Here is a 19,286-nt window from a genome sequence, read left to right as displayed (position 1 = left end):
CATTGTGTCTGTTTAAGAATTCACAAGTGTTACTGTTATAATAAGCAGGGGTGGATTTAGTGATTTTGGGGCCCCGTGCAGGCAAATGCTGTCTTGCTTTATTTTCACCCTTTCTCTAACTGGGAATGTTTGTGTTGGCAGTGGTAGAAGAAGCACTCCAAACTTTTTTCTAAAGTAAAACTATTAATATTGTACAGTAAAAATACTGTTTAAGTCCTGCATTCAAATTTTCATTAAAAAGTGAAGAGTGAAAGAGAGGTAAGGTGGAGCTTTTAATTCTTATATAATGCTGGATAGTTTAATCAATAATAATGCATCGTAGTCTATTTGTTATAGCTATTTTGTGAGTAAAATTTGCCATGTAACCATTAACATTTATCTGTCAGGTAAATGTAGTAGTACAGTGTTTTACTCTGAAGTAGAAGTATGCAGTTGCATATTTTTTAAGTGCTTTGGGGGCCTTTTGTAAATTATTTCGGGGTAAAATGAGATAGAATAGTAACATAATTCAATATTTTTCATATCTTAACATCATAATAAATCTACAGCTGTTTGGGGCCCTTTTAGTTGGGAGCCCCAGGCAGTTTCCTACCATGCCTAATGGTAAAGTCCGCCCCTGATGATACGTCAGACCGGGATTATGGGATGTGGGTTGTCCCTGTAATATCCAAGGCTATCCTCCAACTCTAATTCAATAGGATCTCAGCTGCTGTTGTCGAGCAGAGAGAGAGCGAGAGAGAGAGAGAGAGAGAGAGAGAGAGAGAGAGAGAGAGAGAGAGAGAGAGAGAGAGAGAGACGCACCATTTCAGCGAGATCTCACACAGTGATTCACAGAGCTGAACCTCTGTCGGACACACTGGCCGGTTTAGATTCGGAATAACAGTGCACGACTCAGGTAGGGACATTTTTTTAAAATAGAAATAAGGACAGATAGGATAAATCTACGGGGTTTGTGAATGGAGGATGGATTCCTGAAGCTCGCGGCTTGTTTTCGGGAGCGCACGTATCGTTTTTTTGCAGAGTGATGAATGAAAATCAGAGGAAAAAGGAAGAAAAAACACACAAAATCCAACCTTACCATGGATGCGAGAGTGCAGTGATGCTGAGGGTACATCTGTGACTGAATAAAGGCTGAAATAATAATAATAATAAATCCAGCGAAGAAGTTCTGACTATGCCTTCCACAAATCAGATGCAGCAGATGTTAGTTTGCTGAGGACAGATCCACCAGAGAGGACCGAGCAGATCACACTACTACCACACAGACCGGAGGATGGTCCCGGGGGCCCCCAGCACGACCACCACCATGCTCCCCGCCTCCGAGGCTGCCAAAATCTACCAGACCAACTACGTGCGCAACTCCCGCGCCATCGGCGTCCTGTGGGCCATCTTCACCATCCTCTTCGCCATCGTCAACGTGGTGTGCTTCATCCAGCCGTACTGGATCGGAGACGGCGTGGACACCCCGCAGGCGGGCTACTTCGGTCTGTTCCACTACTGCATCGGGAACGGGCTGTCCCGGGACTTGACCTGTCAGGGCAGCTTCACCGAGTTCAGCAGCATCCCCTCCGGTGCGTTCAAGGCCGCCTCCTTCTTCATCGGCATGTCCATGGTGCTGGTCCTCACCTGCATCGGTTGCTTCGCGCTCTTCTTCTTCTGCAGCACCGGAACCGTTTACAAGATCTGCGGCTGGATGCAGCTGGCTGCAGGTAGGAGACTCTGCTCCGACTGCAGGTGGAAGTTCCTGAAACAGTTCAGGAGGGGGAGGTTGTCAAAGTGTGGTCCAGCGAGTTCAGAATGAGTAGGAGATCACATAATTGAATGAAAATTGTCCAGAATCACAGGTTTTAGAGTTGAAAACCACGAAGCAGGGTCGAAACTCACACACCAAAAACATCAATACTCCCTAGTTTCTCTCAGGTCATGTGCTCCTGTTTGGCCACAGAGACCCATTTCACTAAATTGTGTCCCCGTGAAACCCCATTTCAAGCTTTATTGTGGATGCAAATGCCTTCACATAACATTATGTAACTCTGTAGTGTAGGTGGAGCGACAGCAGCCTTTGGGGGAAAGTGAGACCTCAAATTGAAATCACTCCCAGTGTGCTAAATCCTAAAGAGTTAAATAATAGAATAAATACTTCTTCTTTTTTTTTACTATTTGATCTTTTTTGTGGATGTCTTATGGCCAAATCTTTGGAGACAACTGGACTAGAGGCCAGTTTTATCCCCCAATCCAGTGATGTAAGGAGGATTTCCATTATCATCATCTATCAATATGAAGAAAATTAAATTAAATTTGCAGAACAGTGTCATTTTTATGCATGTTTTCCCCCCAAAGCTTGTATATTCATTACATCACTTTAACTTACTCAAATGTACATCCTCAATTTTGTTATTTATCAGCCAAAATATGATGTTACCCATCTAGATATATAAGTATAAAAGATAAATAAACACTCAGCTACAGAAACAGGTAAGTCCCCAGTGGTTTTTGTGGTTTACATTGTACTTTACTTACTACAAACCAGGAGGATAAATTGGAAATATGCAAATGACTCTTTTCCTCATTTAATGAGACAAGAAAGGGTCTCTCTGACACCTTCAATGAAAAGAAAAATGCATGTAAAGAAAATGAGGAGCACAGACGTGTGGTTGTGACCGAATTGCTTATTTTTTAGTCATATTCCCAAGAGCCTCTGTGAAGCAGACCGAGAATTTGCCTGTCTGTTTTGCAGATTTTGATTCCCATCCAAAAATGATATCTTCAAATAACTGATGCTGCTCAGCTCCGGATCTCAGCCAACTTCTTCAGTACACGAGGGGAAAGTGACAGTAAATGTCAGCATTTAACAACTTATTTTCATTCCTACTTTTTTTTTTTTTTTTTTTTTAAAGTTTTGGTAGACAATAGAAGCAGGGCTGCAGCCAGGATTTTAGATGGTTTCTTATATCACAAGCCAGAAAATTTTGACCAGAATTTTTTTACTTGGATTTTACTTTTTAGTTAACTGTTCAATTATATTCTATGTAAATTTTATTTCCCAACTATTGGAGGTCTAAATGCTGTTTCAAAACACACTTTAACTATTCAAGAATACAAATCTGGCAGACAGATGCTGCTGCCTTTGTTTATTGATTATATTTTGGCCTAAAAGTAGTGAAATTTAAACATATTAAGTCTTTAAATACTGGAGTCAGATTGATAAATCTCCCAACTAAAAATTAAACCACATTAGGGCTGCAACTAACAATTATTTTCTCGATTAATCAATCAGTTGATTGGTCTATGACATGTCATAAAATTGTGAAAAAATATTCACAAAATGCAACCTAAAATGTTTTGTTGTGTCCCGACCAACAAAGATATTCAGTTTACTATCATACAGGACTAAAGGAACAAGAAAATATTCACATTTAAGAGGCTGGAATTAGATCATTTTGGCATTTTTTCTTAAAAAATGACTTAAAGCAATTAATCGATTATCAAAAGTTGCAGATTAACTGTCAGTCGACTAATCGTTGCAGCTCTTAAACGCATCACACATGCCTTATTCACCTCATGAAACGTTTTGGCTATCTCGTCTTCACCAGGATGATGTCTGAGGCTGTTTCCTTTCAAACAGTCCATTGATCAGTCATGTGACCTATAGATGCCTTTTTATTAAAAAAAAGTAGGAATTGTAAAAACCCCAAATACCCTGAAAATATACAGAGGGCTTCATCTCAGTGACGTTATTGGAAAGAAATAGATGTAATCAATTGGCCTGTCATTCAAATGACCTTGACAGAACAAAAAGACACATTGTTAATAGAGACAACAGAACAAGGAGAAGCTGTAACTTAAATGTATTTTCCGCTCAGCTTAAAGCAAGTTTAGTATTTTTCCTCTGTGGCATGTTTTGTCATGACACCCATGACAAATGATGATGGCTGATAAAGAATATTTTGAGCATAATCTCTGGCTCAGAATTCAGAGACAAATCTAATTTGTGTGTATAAAAAAAAAAAAAAAAAAGTCTCCCGGCGTCATATTGTGCATCGTTATGAGAACTGGTTGTTCTCAAATGGGAATTAAATGTCATAACCAATAGCAGTCACATTCATAGAGAGAGTGCGCTTATGTTTTTGCCTACAGACACACAATCAGCCTCATTCAGGATGTGTCCCAAAAGTCCACTGATTACCAGTTTTAGCAATAAATAGCAGCCATCTAACGCCATGCTGCTCTAACTATTGATTAGAGATAGAGGTTAGCAACACCATTGGCCAGCTGTTAGGCCTAATTTAAACGCCATGTTCCCATTTCATCGCAAAAAAATAACCCTTAAAAGTATCCCCAGTGTCTCAAACCCTAGCAGCTGTGAAGTGGATTATAGGGAGAAAGCATGAGCCATCTATCACACGTCAGTCTAATGAGCAGCACAGCCTGGCAGTTTGTGTCTGTGCGGATCAAAGCTGCTTCTTATTCCTCTGAGTCATATGTTGGCTTTTCCCCCAGTTTTCCCACCATGGCAGAGAGGGAGCAGATGTGAGTCAGGTGAAAAAATAAATCACAATTGTCACAGTTGATACAGTCATCTCTGTTGGTTTTTGTAAATTTGGTTTGTAGGCCTCTGAATAGGGAACATTAATGAAGACAGTGGTGGAGTTCGGAGGGCTTTTCATCTCCTATTGATCGTCTCATCACCTCTTCTCTTCTGTCTCATTCGCTGCCACTGTGAAATCGGCCCATTAAGATTTTCTTGGCAACTTAAATAGCTAATATCAAGGCACTTTCTCCCTCTAAGCAGTCTGAAATCCTGGTGTGATTGTTAAAAAAAAAAAAATCAGCTGGCTTAATGCTGTCAGATGTCATTTCAGGGGGCACGGAGCAGCTGTGATGTGCTATCAAAGGCTGCGCATACAGCTCTCAGGCGGCCCTACTCTCCAACTATGGGTTGTCCTGAATGTTTGATAAGCACCGGCTTGCAGTTCGATAAGAATAATGACAAACCCTATAATGATATTCTTGAAAAACCACAGTCCGCTTTGATGGTATGTTTTATAGTTTGCATAACTTTGTGCAGCAGACGGCAGGCGGACGTCAGACAGTGCTGGTGTCCTTCTCAAACAGGGAGACAACTTTTACATCTGTATCTGCTCTCTTGTGATTCTCGGCTTCACTTTTCTCTAAGCTCTGACTAAAAAGGCTAATAAATAATTTAATGATGTTATTGATCAATGACAAGCCATTAATAAGGATAAATTCTGGCTTGTCAGGTTGTTAAGAATCAATTTGGCTGGTGCATACTGTGTCTTCCTCAATGCAAAAAAGCATAAGTTGTTTTGGCTTTTAGCTACACTTCCAATGGTCTATTGATTCCAAACATTTTGGCAGTCGTCCCTTTAATTCATGTGACCTCTCATCTCAGGTCAGATCCTTAATGTGATCATACGTTATGAGTAGTTCAACCAAAGAGTGATGTTTTCTCCTCAGACTGTTTTATTGGAAGGGTTTTTTTTAGGTGCCAGAAGAGGTGAAACAATCTTTCACAAGCACACAAAGAAAAGAAAAACAGAAGCAAAAAAATAGGGAAATTCAAGAAAAAAAATAAAGAAAAATAAGTGTAAGAGATGTCCGTGTAGTCATCTGGTGACCCCTGAGATTTATCTTGGGACCACTTCGGGGTTCTGAACCTCAGGTTGGGAACCGTTAGATTACTCAATTACCTTCTGGAAAAGTGCTGCAGAATATTTACAACTTCACACCTGATATATTATCATAACACTTTATTCATGATGTTAGTGTTGATGCTATAAACATTTATGACTGCAAACTTGATGCCCTATAAGAACGTAAGTCATTAATGAAGGATCATTAAATCATCTTGATAGTTTCACTTTATATGATAAGTTTATATCGGGCCTGCAGTTGTAAATTTTAGTCAAATATGTTTCTTCTTCTATCCCCTTTCTTCCACTGGAATTATTTATCAAGTACAGAGCTGCAAGTTATTAATACAAATTGCTTTTGGATGCTCTGCAGCTGTTCTTCAGAAGTTAGTGGTCACACTGTCCATTAGTCTTCCTGGTTAATTAAAGGGTCAGACACTACAAGATGCATTCAGTATTTTCCCACTTTGAGATACCCATCTCTGGCAAATTTCATATCTGGTCTTTCACAATGAGGAAAAACAACAGCAACAAACACACCTCTTTCCAGAAACAGCATCATTGTCAGTCATAGTTTTTATCTGGATTACTTCTCTGGCAGAAAGTAGTTCCAGTTAAGACTGTTTACAGTGAGGTGAGATATTAAAACCTTGACAAATAAAACCAGAAGTATCTGCATGTCTACGTTTTTTTGGTGGGGGTGAACTGACCCTTTAAAGAGCTTGAAAGGCAAAGCAAGTTATCCTGGAAGAGTGTGTACACCAGGTTAATGGACTGTTCACAACCTAGTGACTGATAAGGTGGTTAATGGCTTATTACTGAGCCATAAAGCATTGATAAATGATTTATTTATCATGAATAAGCCATTAGTTACAACTTATAGTCCATTTTTAAAGCATGTTTTATCAGAAAGCGGCACTGGTAATGGAAACAGTGGTGTTTTAGGATGAGGTGAGTGTGCACAGTGTGGAACAGCAGGCAGACAGCTCTGACGTGAGGCTGCACATCGGTGCTCAATAACCTGGACGGCCTCCAGAGCTCTGACAGCCATCTGGATCACTCACTCACACAAGCACACAGACATGAGGACCGCCATGGCAGGAGCAGCTGCCCCCATTTTCTGTGGATGTTAATCCATAGAACTCTACAGAACCCAAGGTGGGTTACTCAAAAGTGCTGCTGAAGCGTTTCCAACACACGGTCCATTTCCTGGTTGTCTGACGAGCAGCTCCCTGTGCAGTAAGTGGCTTTCCTCATGGCGCACTCTGCCTACTAAGTGGTCCTCTAGAGAGGGGAGCTGGCATTCGGAGCCAACAATAAAACGTCCATTTGGTAGCTGGAGGTTTATTGATCCGAATGTTGCTTTCCAGAATAACAGGAAGCAGGGCTCTAACAGGGGGACAGCTGCTACCGTACAGCCTTTTTGCCTGCGTGTACTCGGTTTCAGTTATGTGTTATTGTTGAGCTGCAAGAGTGACAGATAGAGAGAGAGAGAGAGAGAGAGAAAGAGAGAGAGAGAGAGAGAGAGAGAGAGAGAGGCGGGCGCCACAAATGCTCTGGTTGCCTTATGTTTGATGCATGATAACAGCGTTTGATATGGCGTCTGACTGACTGATATTATTATATGATTGCTTGGTGCGTTGTGTGGTATTCAATTTTACACCTCTTCAGAAAGATGTCAAGTGGAACTGGGACGTGCTGCTTATCGCCGTCACATTGTGTCTTGGAAAGGAGAGGGAAAGATACGCAGAGACACTATCACGCTGTGTCTGCGGAGGAGGAGGCCAGATAATGAGAGAGGATCCAGAGAATGTTTGAAAGCTGAAATCTTCGTCTTGAAATACTGCTTGTGTTATTTCTGTCCAATAATAAGTCTCTAATCCAAAGATAGATATCCATTAGACATTATACTCTGTTTGTTTGCTCTTACTCCTTCATGACAAAAGCTGCATAAAAAACCTTTAATTCAACACTTTTTTTGCTCTTTTTATTGATTAATTAATTGATTCTTTGATGTAACCTATATTCAGACTCATAAAAAAACAAACAACCTGGGGAAGAAAAGTCAAATTAAGTATTAAATAATAGATAAGAATAATTATCATGGAATAAGTGCAACAATTTAGAATTAATTTTAAGCATCAGTGCTCAAACTTGTACAAATAAGATTAATTAAAGAGTTTCCTCAAAGGAGTCTAAATATATATTCTAAAATTATTGCTTTTGGCATCACATTATGAAAAATCCACAATTTAATGGATAATTTCTAGGAAAATGACAATGACAAAGACCATGAGGTTAAAATGACTCAAACTGACCAAATTTACAAAACACGTTACACTTCAAATGTCCAAAACCCACATGTGCTCATATTCTTCATGTCTGAGATGCTGAGAAACAATCCCACCATATGGTCCATTTAGTAGCTGTTTTGAAGCTTTTGATCCTATTACATGATCTTCATCAACAGATGGAGTTTGCCTGGTTTTCATGGAGTTATCGAGGGTCAAATATACATTTTTTCTGACTTCTTATCTTTTATTCTTCTATATTTTGTTTTTCTCTTCATTTTAACATCTACAATCCCAAACTCCTTCTGCTGATGAAGATCATTTAATATGACCGAAAACTCAAAAACAGCTACTTAATGGACCTTGTGGTGAGGCTGGTCTCTCCAAGGGCCACTATAAACATTAAACCTCACATTTGAAATTGGGTTTCACATACTGATTTTACATTTTCATGTATGATGTCTTACATTTGATATGTGAAATATCCAATAATCACATGTTCCTGTATCATCAGAAATCTTGCACGAGTGAAATGTGTCCACATGTGAACTTTTCACATCTGAAATTTGTTTCACAAGTGTTAATTTAATTTCATTCGAGTGTCAGACCCAACAAAACCCTGAAATCACTGATTTCACCCCTCAATATAAATGCTTTAAATGCTTTAAATGCTGCGTATGTGGCATCGGTCCATGGTATGTTCTAGCGCCTATAAAAATAAACTGTAAATAAATAGATACATAAATAAAGTGAGCATCTGCTGGCACTAACTGGTGGCTTCTCAGTGCTCCGTGCACATCGTGGTGTAGTTGAGCTGGTCCTGATTTAAAGCCGACAGCTAATGACATCAGCCGGGTCTTATCCTCTCACACGTATCATGAAGGACCGGAAGAGTCTGAGAGGCTTTACAGTGATGTAACATGACCACACATGAGACTAAGACTCCACCATTAGCTGAGGAAAAGAAATAAAAACTCAGCAAGTGGTGTGTTCACCTCCAGGTGTTTAGATGAAAGTCAGGTTTCAGCTCAGTGAGAGCAGCAGAAACCTTTTCTTTATTCTCTCCTTTCAGTGAAGTGCTCAGCTGGTTCCCCCTGGCTGCCTGCCTGCTCTGTAGGTGCCGCCTGGAAATGAAAACATTTCTTTTTTAAGCTCAGAGAGGTCACGCTGGATGGACAGTTATTTTACACCGAGTCAAGAAAAACGCCATAGAAGCATAAACAAAAAGGAGAGCGCAGTGTGAATCAGCCAAATTAAAGGCCAGCCAAGTCAGCTGGAAATCACTGGGAAAGAGGATCTTGACTACAGACTAATTCTGAGTCTGTGGATTAAGAAAGTGGATCACCTCCTTTGGCTGATGAGGATTTTAAAGGTACAGTAACCAATATGTGACCTCTATCAGCCTTTTAAGTGACCAGTAGGAACACCAAAACCCTCCTGTCCCTTTGGTAACTCATATCTGACGTAAATATTTAAAAAAAAAAAAGGAGAGTGGTTGCTCATCTAAATGCAGCTATGATCCAACAGAAAGGTTTGGGAAAGAGTAATGAATCAGAGAAAAATAATATAATCATGAAGCCTCTTCATCATTGTGCTTCTTTGGCTGCTTGAGAATGCAGCTTTTTAAATCTTTGTAGATAAAAATGACTTGTGTCATACGTCATCAACACAGTCTTCAAAATTAGATTTCATAAATTTTGTTCCAAAAGACACAAGAAAGCAACTGCTTTGTTGTGTCTTTGCTGGTTCTGATCAATAACCCTGTCAGAGAAGGGTTTTTTTGATCACTTGCCTGTCCAACAATTCAACCTTTCCTTACATAACATTCATTTGGGAGATGGCTTTGCCCAAATTAACTTACTTTTTCCCCTCCAAGTACACACACATCAGGAATAATTAGGAGACTAGTGTTTCACTGAAGGACACTTCAATATGTGGACAAGAGGAGCTGATCAATCCATCAATTGTAGAGCTGACTCTAGAGAGATTAGTCTATAACAGTGAAAAAAAGGGTCAAAAGGGCAAAAATTGATAAATGAAGTGATGCCTGCAGGCTAGTTTGCCTCTTCTCACTGCAACATATAAGCTATCCAATGCACCTTCTTTGTTATGTTGTTATATTTAATCCATCAGTGCTATCCTGGAAGCCATGCTGTCACTTGCTGCTACTGCTGCTGCTGTTCATACAGCATTAAAAGTCCCTCCTCCACCCCGGCATCCACCTGTAGGGCTTTCAGGCTCTGAGTCTTCCTTCACCTAGGGAGGAAGTTAGTATCGTCACTCCCCACCTCCTGCTACGCTCAGCTTGATGCTTCCTTGTGGGGGAGCGACGATAACAGAGCCAAGACGCCAAATATCAACTCCAATAATAACCAATTCTACGTCAGATGGCAGACTGAAGTTTGCATTTAATTTTAATTGGTAACACTTAATTGTGTGGTTGTTGTTTTTGATCCCTGGCTCTTCCTGTCCACATATTGATGTGCCCTTTGTTAAAAGCGGCTGCCAAATTAATGCAATTTACTGTAAAAATACAGCATTTATATAGCTGCAGCACAACAAAATCACCCAATTTTTCCAAACTAATCTGAGCTTTTTCCAATTTTTGATTTTTCTTTACACATATACATATATATATATATATATATACATGTTAACTTACCAATTACATGATATTTTGACATTTTACATACATGTTATAAGTTGTCAACCACTCCACGGATTGTTAATTGCTATAAGACTGAAAAAAACTCACTAAATGCTTCCTTAAACATACAAATTAAAAATATGGAGCTACACTGAGTGCACAAACCCCCCCCCAAAAAAAGCTTTAAATGTATCCTTCCTCCCAGATAATCAGCGATCTTCTTAACAGAGCTGTCAGCCCGTGAATAAATCCAAACACCGTGTGGGTGAGGCGACGTAAAGGTGTCACAGAGGGCGAGGTGTTTTATGGGGTGTGTGGTCGGGTGGAGTGGTGAGATTGAACATCGTGTCCAAGATGCTGCAATCACAGCTTGACTGGAGGTCGTCATATCTGCCTGTCAACTGCTCACAAATCTGCTGCAGCCAGGGGAGGAATTTGACATTAATGTGCACTAACAATTTCATAGGTAACAGTGTAGTCTGTATGTAGAAAGTACTGCAGTACTATGCTTCCTCTTAGAAGGATTACAAGGTCTCTGATGCTTTATCTGTAGTGCTGATATATTTGACCCCGAAAGAAAATAATAAAATAGCCACAAAAAGAAAATAGAAATAGAAAATAGAAAATAAATAATATATGATGCTCCTGTGCTTCTTCTTTTAGCACTTTTTAAAATCACAAATCATGCAAACTAAGGTGCTGAATATGGTAAACATCTCAATCACCATCTTAGTTAAGTGTGTTAGCATGCTAACATTTGCTAATTAGCAGTAGTGGTACAAGAAACTCTATTGTAGCTAATTTGTAGCTTAAGCTAAGTGACAGAAGGTGATTTCTCGACTTCTGTGAATGATAAAGTGTTGAAAAGTGAAGGACTGTTACAGGTGAAACTCTACACTTGGCAGATTTTTCTCCATAAAACCTTTTCCAAGAAACAAGTCTAAGAGTATAATCTTGCTGCACTAACATAAATAACAGCTCAGACCAAAGGAAATTTCATTAGTTTTGAAGATATTTGGTTATAAACTGAATTGGACAAATGAAATTCAGACCTGATGATAGCACTAGAGGAAAGATCAGGTCACCAATAATTATTCCTGAGGTGGATGTTAACCAAATTTCATGGCAATCTAGTTGTTGAGAAACCATAAATATGAACCTCATGGTGGCATTAGACAAAGAGTTAAGTGATCATTGAAGGCATTAGGATTAATCCTCTGGGAACTATGAATTTTTGGATCAGATTTTGTGCCAATCTGTCCAGTAGATGTTGAGACATTTTCCTGGATAAGTTAAAACTTTGACCTGCTGGTGACACAAGATGAAACATTAAAGGATCACCAAAGTTTTTACAATTCATCCTCTGGGCACCATGAATGTCTGTACCAAATTGCATCCAATAGTTGCTGGGATATTTCAGTTTAGACCACAGTGACTGACCAACAGACTGACATCTATAGAGCCATGCCACTATCTATAAACAAATTACTTTTCATGGCACTGATATTGTGAAGGTCACATTATTTTGAGCCACCTGTTGCAGCTTGTTGATGAATAACATGTCATCCCGAGGTGATGATGAGTTTGTCTTTAAAAATTAGCCGCGGTGTGATGGACAGATGGGGCTGCAGGAGCGGCTGCAGCCTATTTGAGGTACAGAGTGGGAGCGGTGTGTCTGATTGGGGAATCGCAAGGTGTTTAGAGCCTTAAGTGTGACTGACAGTTTTGATTGCGGAGTAGTTAGGACGTGGAATGAGCAGAGAAATGGAGATTATATGAGATGGGGAGAAGGAGAAGGGACTCTCAAGGCTGCCGGCTAGATGAAATTGACATCCAATGACAAGTCCCTGTTTTTCAAACGGCTCTGAGACTGTAATTATGCTGCACAAAGTGGATACTCCCCTGCTCAGGTTAAATTACAAAGAAATGAATAGAGATGATAGAGGTGTTTATTGACATGAGGGAATTTACATGCACAAACAAAACATAATATAATAGCTTCAATGCCACTTTGATTTAAGCATGAAAACACTGACTGGTGCTGTTTGATGGAGTCAAGGGGATAACAGATACCTCATTACCTTCACCAAAGATGTGATGTTCTTGGTGCTGTTTGTTTGTCAGCAGAGTGTCTCAAAAATTTTACATATTTCATTTAAATTCGGTGTAAAGTTAAGCCAAAAGCCAAAAAAATATGGCTGCTCACAAAGCTTTTTTTTTCTGTAATGCTTAAATTTACAGGTCCAGAACCTCTGAATAATTTACAGTTTGTTTTTTGGAAAGATCTATGTACTTTGGTATTAATTCTAGGGGAAACAGTGTTCAGCACATTTTGTCAGTTCACAGCAGATCTGCAGAACATGCAAAAATGTGAGATTTGCAGTCTCAAGTCAAATTTACAATTCAGCTTACATGGAGCATAAAGTTTCCAATAATAAATTAATATTTACTTGGGTTTAAATGGGGCTATCTTACCAAGACACTTCCAGTTTCTCTATACTCCAAATAACGTGGTTAAAATGATCTGTAAAATAAAGCAATAAAAGCTTTAATTCATAACTCTTAAATTATGAGGAGTTGCCACATATATCATCCAATCTTCACCAAAGTTAGTGGATTAAATATTTGAATGAGCCTGCAGAAGAAAGTGATTGTTTATTTTTAGACATGTCATACTGTTTTCCTATAATTGGCTGCCAAATTCCTGATACCGTACTTCACATAAACTGCCATAATTCTTGAATAAATCGTGCAAATGAAACCAAATTAAGACACAGGTGTGCACACATCTACTATGAGCCATCCTGGAAATCTGATGGTATTTTAACAATCGTTGACTGTGCAGCAACTTTATGAACTTAAATTGTTGCATCTCGGTGATCCTGTGAAACTTGGCACAACTTATCCATATACTGTGCAAACATTTAGGTATTGTGTGAAATGATTATCATTGTGTGTATTTGGATGCAGATCCAGATGCAGATTAAACCCATTAACACTTTTTGTCATTAAAACAACACATTCAGATAATTACGTGACCTCTGCAGAAGTATGTGCTCTCTGACTGCTTTCTAGTTGTTTTGAATGTCTAACTGAACATTAAATCACACTTTTATCACACTATTGCAGGGGAAAGAGACCTCACAGGCTCCATTACCTCATCATTAAACCAACTATAAGGAAGCATATTTATGCTCATGTTGTTAAGAGGTTGCTGAAGGCAATTCTTTACCATTACAAAACTGGCAAAGTTGAACCTCTAATTACACCCACAATTTGCTTGTATGAAGCAACACGGTTCCTTAAGAGCATTGTGTCTCTCTCCGAGGAAGCCTATAGCCTTGATTTCAGTGTTTGCCAGAAGGTTTTATACATGTTTCATGAGATCTGCCTGGCTTTCTTATGTTTTGCTGAGACTGAAGAAAGAAACGGTGCAGCAATGGAAGTCTGTTGGCATTTTCCTGGGCTGCGTTGCCCTTTAAATTGGTGGTATGATGATGGGATGGTGTCCGGTTGCCAGACAGAGAGAACAGGTAGCAGAGCTGATGGGGAGATAACGAGGTCTTTCCAAGCAGTCTCTCTGCAGGATGTGGATGTGCTGAAGTCATGGGGCTTAATAACACTCCTAATCAGGTGCTAGTTATGAAGCAGCAGGAGGGCGAACAGCAGGAGGATTTAGAAGGAAATGAGAGTGCTGAATGGCAGGAGGAGACAACTTTGACATCCTGGTTGTGAGCGTAAAAGACAAGAGATATATTCATCCGAGTGCATGTGTGCGCGAGTGTGATTCAGACCAGTAGAAATATTACTGATGCGAGCAGGAGCCATCGATGTTGTGATATTTTGCTCTCTGAAAAAGAAAATGTTCCCAATCTGCTGTTGTATTATCCTTTTGTATTATGTATCCCTGAGGGAGCGTCACTAAATAGCTTGCCCGCTCCCCGCTCTACGAGGGATCAGTGACAAATCCCCAAGCAGAGGAAAGTGATAATCTCGAGGAGCATAAGCTTGTCCCAGAGGAGAATAAAATACTCTGCCTCTCTGTTTTCCCTGCTGTCTCTTAAGTCTTGTGAGAAGCTCCAAAATAACACTAACTAACTTATTCTTCAGAGTTGTGGATATCCATCTGTTCTGCATATCAAAGGCTAACATGATAGTGGTTTTCATTGTCTCAGTTGATGCAGAATAGTTCATGTTTATCCATATTTGTCCATAAACCACATCCTTGAATTAAAATCATCCTCTATTGATATGCATGCTCCGTATCTTCAAAGAAGTTTCATCAGGAGAGAAAAACGTCATTTTGATTCAGTTGCTAAATTTAAAATCCATCCTTCCCATCATTCAGGCAGCTGTGGACTAACTCCACTCAATAAATCACAGCTGGACTTGGTCTTGATTGATTCCTTTTATTAACTAATTGCTAAAACTTCTGGTCAAACCAGTTTGCAGGATTGAGACCCGGAAAGCCTCCATTCTTCAGAGTCGTATCAGGGCTGCCAAAAATGGCGCAAGATGTCTTTTGAAATGGAAACAGTGGTGCTTTGAATATCTGGCTGTTTTGGCTCTTGAGATGAATTAATGTAGCTTTTTGTTCCTCCCTCCAGTAAATCTGAGTGAATATTAAAAGCAAAAAAAAAAGTTTAAAAATGTGTTTCATGTTCCAGTAAACACAGCACAGGGTTGTTTGATGCCAGTTTGAATAGTGTAGTGTTTATATACAGTAGGGTCCAAAAGTCTGAGACCATTTTCTCAGACTTTTGGACCCTATCGTACATTACTGCTCTGTTGGGTTTTTCGCCTGTAGCTCTATTGATTTTCACTGGACACAACAACAAAATAAATGTTTCATTGACACTGTGTGATGTTTACACCGAGTAAGATATTTAAACCCAAGCCTCATTTTTATGGGTGCAATTTTTCATTCAGACATCATTTTATATTAATCTCCCCAAGATTCAGCCTGGATTTTTGATATCTTGGGAAATGTCATGTCTGAATAATATAATCATTAAGTAGGGCTGCAGCTAATGATTATTTTTACCATCAAATAACCTTACATAATTGATTCATGGTTTGGTCTGTAAAATGTCAAAAACATAAAATATTTCCCACAGCTCAAGTCAACGTATTCAAATTGTGTGCTTTCTCTGACCAACAATCCAAAACCAAACAACATTCACTTTATTATGTTAGAAAAATAAGAAAAACAGCAAATATTGACATTTATGAAGGTGTAAAAAGTGGATTTGGGCTGAAAAAAAAAACTTAATTGATTGTCTAAATTGTTGCTGATTCATTTTCTATCAATTGATTAATTGATTAATTAACAAATTACAAAGTTTTATAGATTATAGTTCAATTATAAAAGAACAAAACAGCAATAGGTGTATTTAAATAGAGGTTGCATTTCTAGATAATCAGTGCAAATATTTTATGTTGATTGCTCTTCAGATCTACAAATTAAAAGTAGGGCTGTTAATCGATTAAAATATTTAATCGCGATTAATCGCATGACTATCCATAGTTAATCGCAAATTAACCACACATTTTCTACCTGTTCAAAATTTAGTGTAAAGGAACATTTTTCAAGTGTTAATGCTCTTATTAACATGAGAGTGGACAAGATAATGAGAAATGTTACATTTATTGTTGGAAATCAATTAACAACACAAAACAATGACATAGATTGTCAGAAACCCTCACAGGTGCAGCATTTAGCTTGTTATGGCAAACTCAAGCTCAACAGGCAACAGATGGACACACTGGCCAGATAAATTTTCCATTACTTCAGCACTGATTAAAGATCACTCCCTGGATCCCTCACTTCAAAAACAAATCACACAACGTAATTGTGTCCAACCTCACATGGGAAACATAAAGGCTCACAAAAACATCCCTTTGTGTTATGTGATAAAAAACAGGAGAATACAAAATAGAATAAACAACAAATAAAGCGAGCAGGAATCAGTGGAAAGGGAGTATTTGAAATAAAATTATTTTAGCTCTTTATTCATCATACAGGCTGTGTATCTTCGATACGATGTTGGCTCTTGATGGCAATTAAGTGCAGTCGTTGGATACAATCCAAATTATTTCATGCAGACCGTTGTCCTCCACAATGTTAACTGGCCTGCAAGCTGTAGCCACACATTTAACTATTCCTCTTTAAAGCTTGCTGCTTGTAGGTTTGTCCACGAGTAGTCTCACAGTACCAGACAATCAGAGATCTCCGCCTACAGAAGTCTGGGGATTTCTAAATGCGTCGGCAAGAACGGCCGCTAACAAACCTACACCCCTTCAATTTTGTCAGGGACACGCCTTACCGGAAATGATGCTCTCCCCCCCATTATCCTCCTTAGTGAACTATATATCACCTGTTTGAAAGGCTGTCCTAAAAGACTTTGGATTGGTTTTGCAATGCAGGGTTATTTATAAATCCTCTAACTGTTTCCACACAGTTTTAACAACTAAACCTGGCAGATTGTCCTCAATCTCTGAGCAAAGCATTTAGACACAGACCTGTAAGTCTAATCCATGGGTTTCCTTCGCACACTATCAAGCATGGTTTTCTGCAAGCAGGATGGTTCGGGGCTAACACTAGCTCACTAGCAAATTGTATTTAAGACTAGACTCAGTTCACAGTAACTACAAATAACTTTGGTCTTGTCGACAGACCCATCTGACAGGCTTTGAAGCTGAACTTGCCATTCAAAATACCTTTTTCTTTATCCATTGTTCCTTGCTAGTTGCCATCTGACTTAATGCAAGAAGGCTAAAGTACAGGTGAGGCAAGGAGTCATCATAACCTGCATTAATGCCGCCATAAAAATTAGTGGCATTGAAATGAATTTGCTTTATCGCATTAACTTTGACAGTTCCTAATTAAAAGAGATGTTCTTGTCACTGTTTTCACTTAATTGCTGCATATTCACAAAATATCAAAAGCATTATTCTCCTCCTTCATCCTCTTCATCCATCATGAAAACTGAACGTAGAAAAGAATAATCAGAAGAGCAGAGTTTGATCAGGTTATTTTAGCAGGATGGACTATTAGAGATTTCTCATGATAGTATTTGGTGTGAAATGAGTATCGGATGATTTTTATTCAGTTGCACCGGGTAGAAATCCTACAAGTCAACAGAGACTTCTGGAGATCAACAAAGGTTCAGCGCCTCTGATGGTAGAAGCGTCATGTTAAGCACAGCACTCAAGTCTTCCACGCCTCATTAAGATTTGATTATCCTGTCTCCCCAGGAGTAATGTAATTAGTGTAACCAGGAGGGTGGAGGAAAGGCGGAAGGGGAAAGGCTGATTGCAGCCTTGCCCTACTGCCCTGACCTCCGCTGCTCATCCCCTGTGAGCTTAGAGACCTACATACCCGGTCAATACCTTCTCAATGTTGACCAACAACTCATTATAACCTCAAACAACCGGGGACTTCTCTAAAAGTTTCCTGTCATGAGCTGAAAACAAGACTTAGCTCTGAGGCTCGCCTTGCTTTGATGGGATGTGACAGGACAAATGCAAGAAACAAGACCCCGAACCAACAGTACGCCAGATCGACTGTCGAATGAGTTTGTTGCTTCTTGATCCCTCGGGCCTTTCAATCTGAACTCACAATTCACAGATGAGATATTTTGGACATCACAGCCAAGTCGAACGACCTTGCAGATTAAACGTCGCTGTTGTTCTCATTGTCTCTCTGCGATGGCCGCTCGAGTCATTTCAGTATGAATTATACATGCAAACACAACTGCTTGTTTGTGAATAAATCATTATTCTCAGAGACATGATTGAAGGCCTCACGGTGTGTCTCTTGTGGTGCAGTTTTTCAGAAATCCAGTCACGTATCAGTCTTACAAAGTAAATATCCTCATTTAAACCAAAGATAGCAGCAGTAACTGTTCAAACTCTCTGTGGCTCGAGAATGCAAATGAAACTCTGTGACTTTTTTTGTAATTACATACAGTAGCAATAATGAACACAATCTTGCACGACTGCCGCAAAAACACCCGAATAACAACATCTCCGGGTCTTAACCGAACCTCTCTCCAGCTCTCGCCGTTCTCCCTCCTCCTCAATCTGTTTGTATTTACACTCGGTCCTGAGCGAGCTCCTCTCTCCCCGGCTTCATAATTACAAGATGAAGAAAGTTGGACTCCGCTTAATTAGGACCTGAGGGCAAAGAGAACGAGTTACTTCACACAATTAATCCCTGCCTCGGGGGCGATGAGAGGGTACGATGTTTTACAAAACAAGACTAGGTCAAAACCTAGTATACTGTTGGACCATGTATGAAACACTAGAGGGCTTTTAAAGACCCCGTGAAATGAAAAATACATTTTCTCACTTCTAATCCTGTGTCCCTGTGTTAATTGTTCAGTTATCTCTTGTTATATACCAATTAAACATGTATGTCAAACTAGAAATACCGCCTAGAGGTTGTACGCCTCCACCAACCAGTTAAGTTGAAGTTTACATCCATGTCTGTCCAGATTCATATAATATCTGTAGTGAAGACTTTGAAGGAATTAAATAAAAAGGTATTAAGTGTATTTTCCTTGTATGTGTTCACATGCTTGGCCAATAAAGCTCTATTCTATAATCCTTACATATTCATTAAAAAACTGTGCATTTGGGATTTTAGGGAGACGTTGCCATGTTGCTTCTTCGCAACAACAACTTGGATGT

General features: G+C 39.3%; 1 protein-coding gene across 1 annotated transcript in view; it reads left to right on the top strand.

Annotated features, from left to right (window-relative positions):
• The first annotated feature begins 804 nt into the window (after positions 1–804).
• Positions 805–19,286, top strand: part of lhfpl3 (LHFPL tetraspan subfamily member 3) — a 44,519-nt gene continuing 26,037 nt past the window's right edge. The window contains exon 1 of the mRNA XM_044344066.1: positions 805–1,709. Within this exon, the coding sequence (XP_044200001.1) occupies positions 1,274–1,709 (436 nt within the window). The 5' untranslated portion in view covers positions 805–1,273. The remainder of the gene's footprint in view (positions 1,710–19,286) is intronic.

This window comes from Thunnus albacares, chromosome 23, assembly GCF_914725855.1.
Source record: "Thunnus albacares chromosome 23, fThuAlb1.1, whole genome shotgun sequence".
NCBI lineage: Eukaryota > Metazoa > Chordata > Actinopteri > Scombriformes > Scombridae > Thunnus > Thunnus albacares.
The sequence above is the reverse complement of the archived record's forward strand: the minus strand, read 5'-3'. Positions and strand labels throughout refer to the sequence as shown.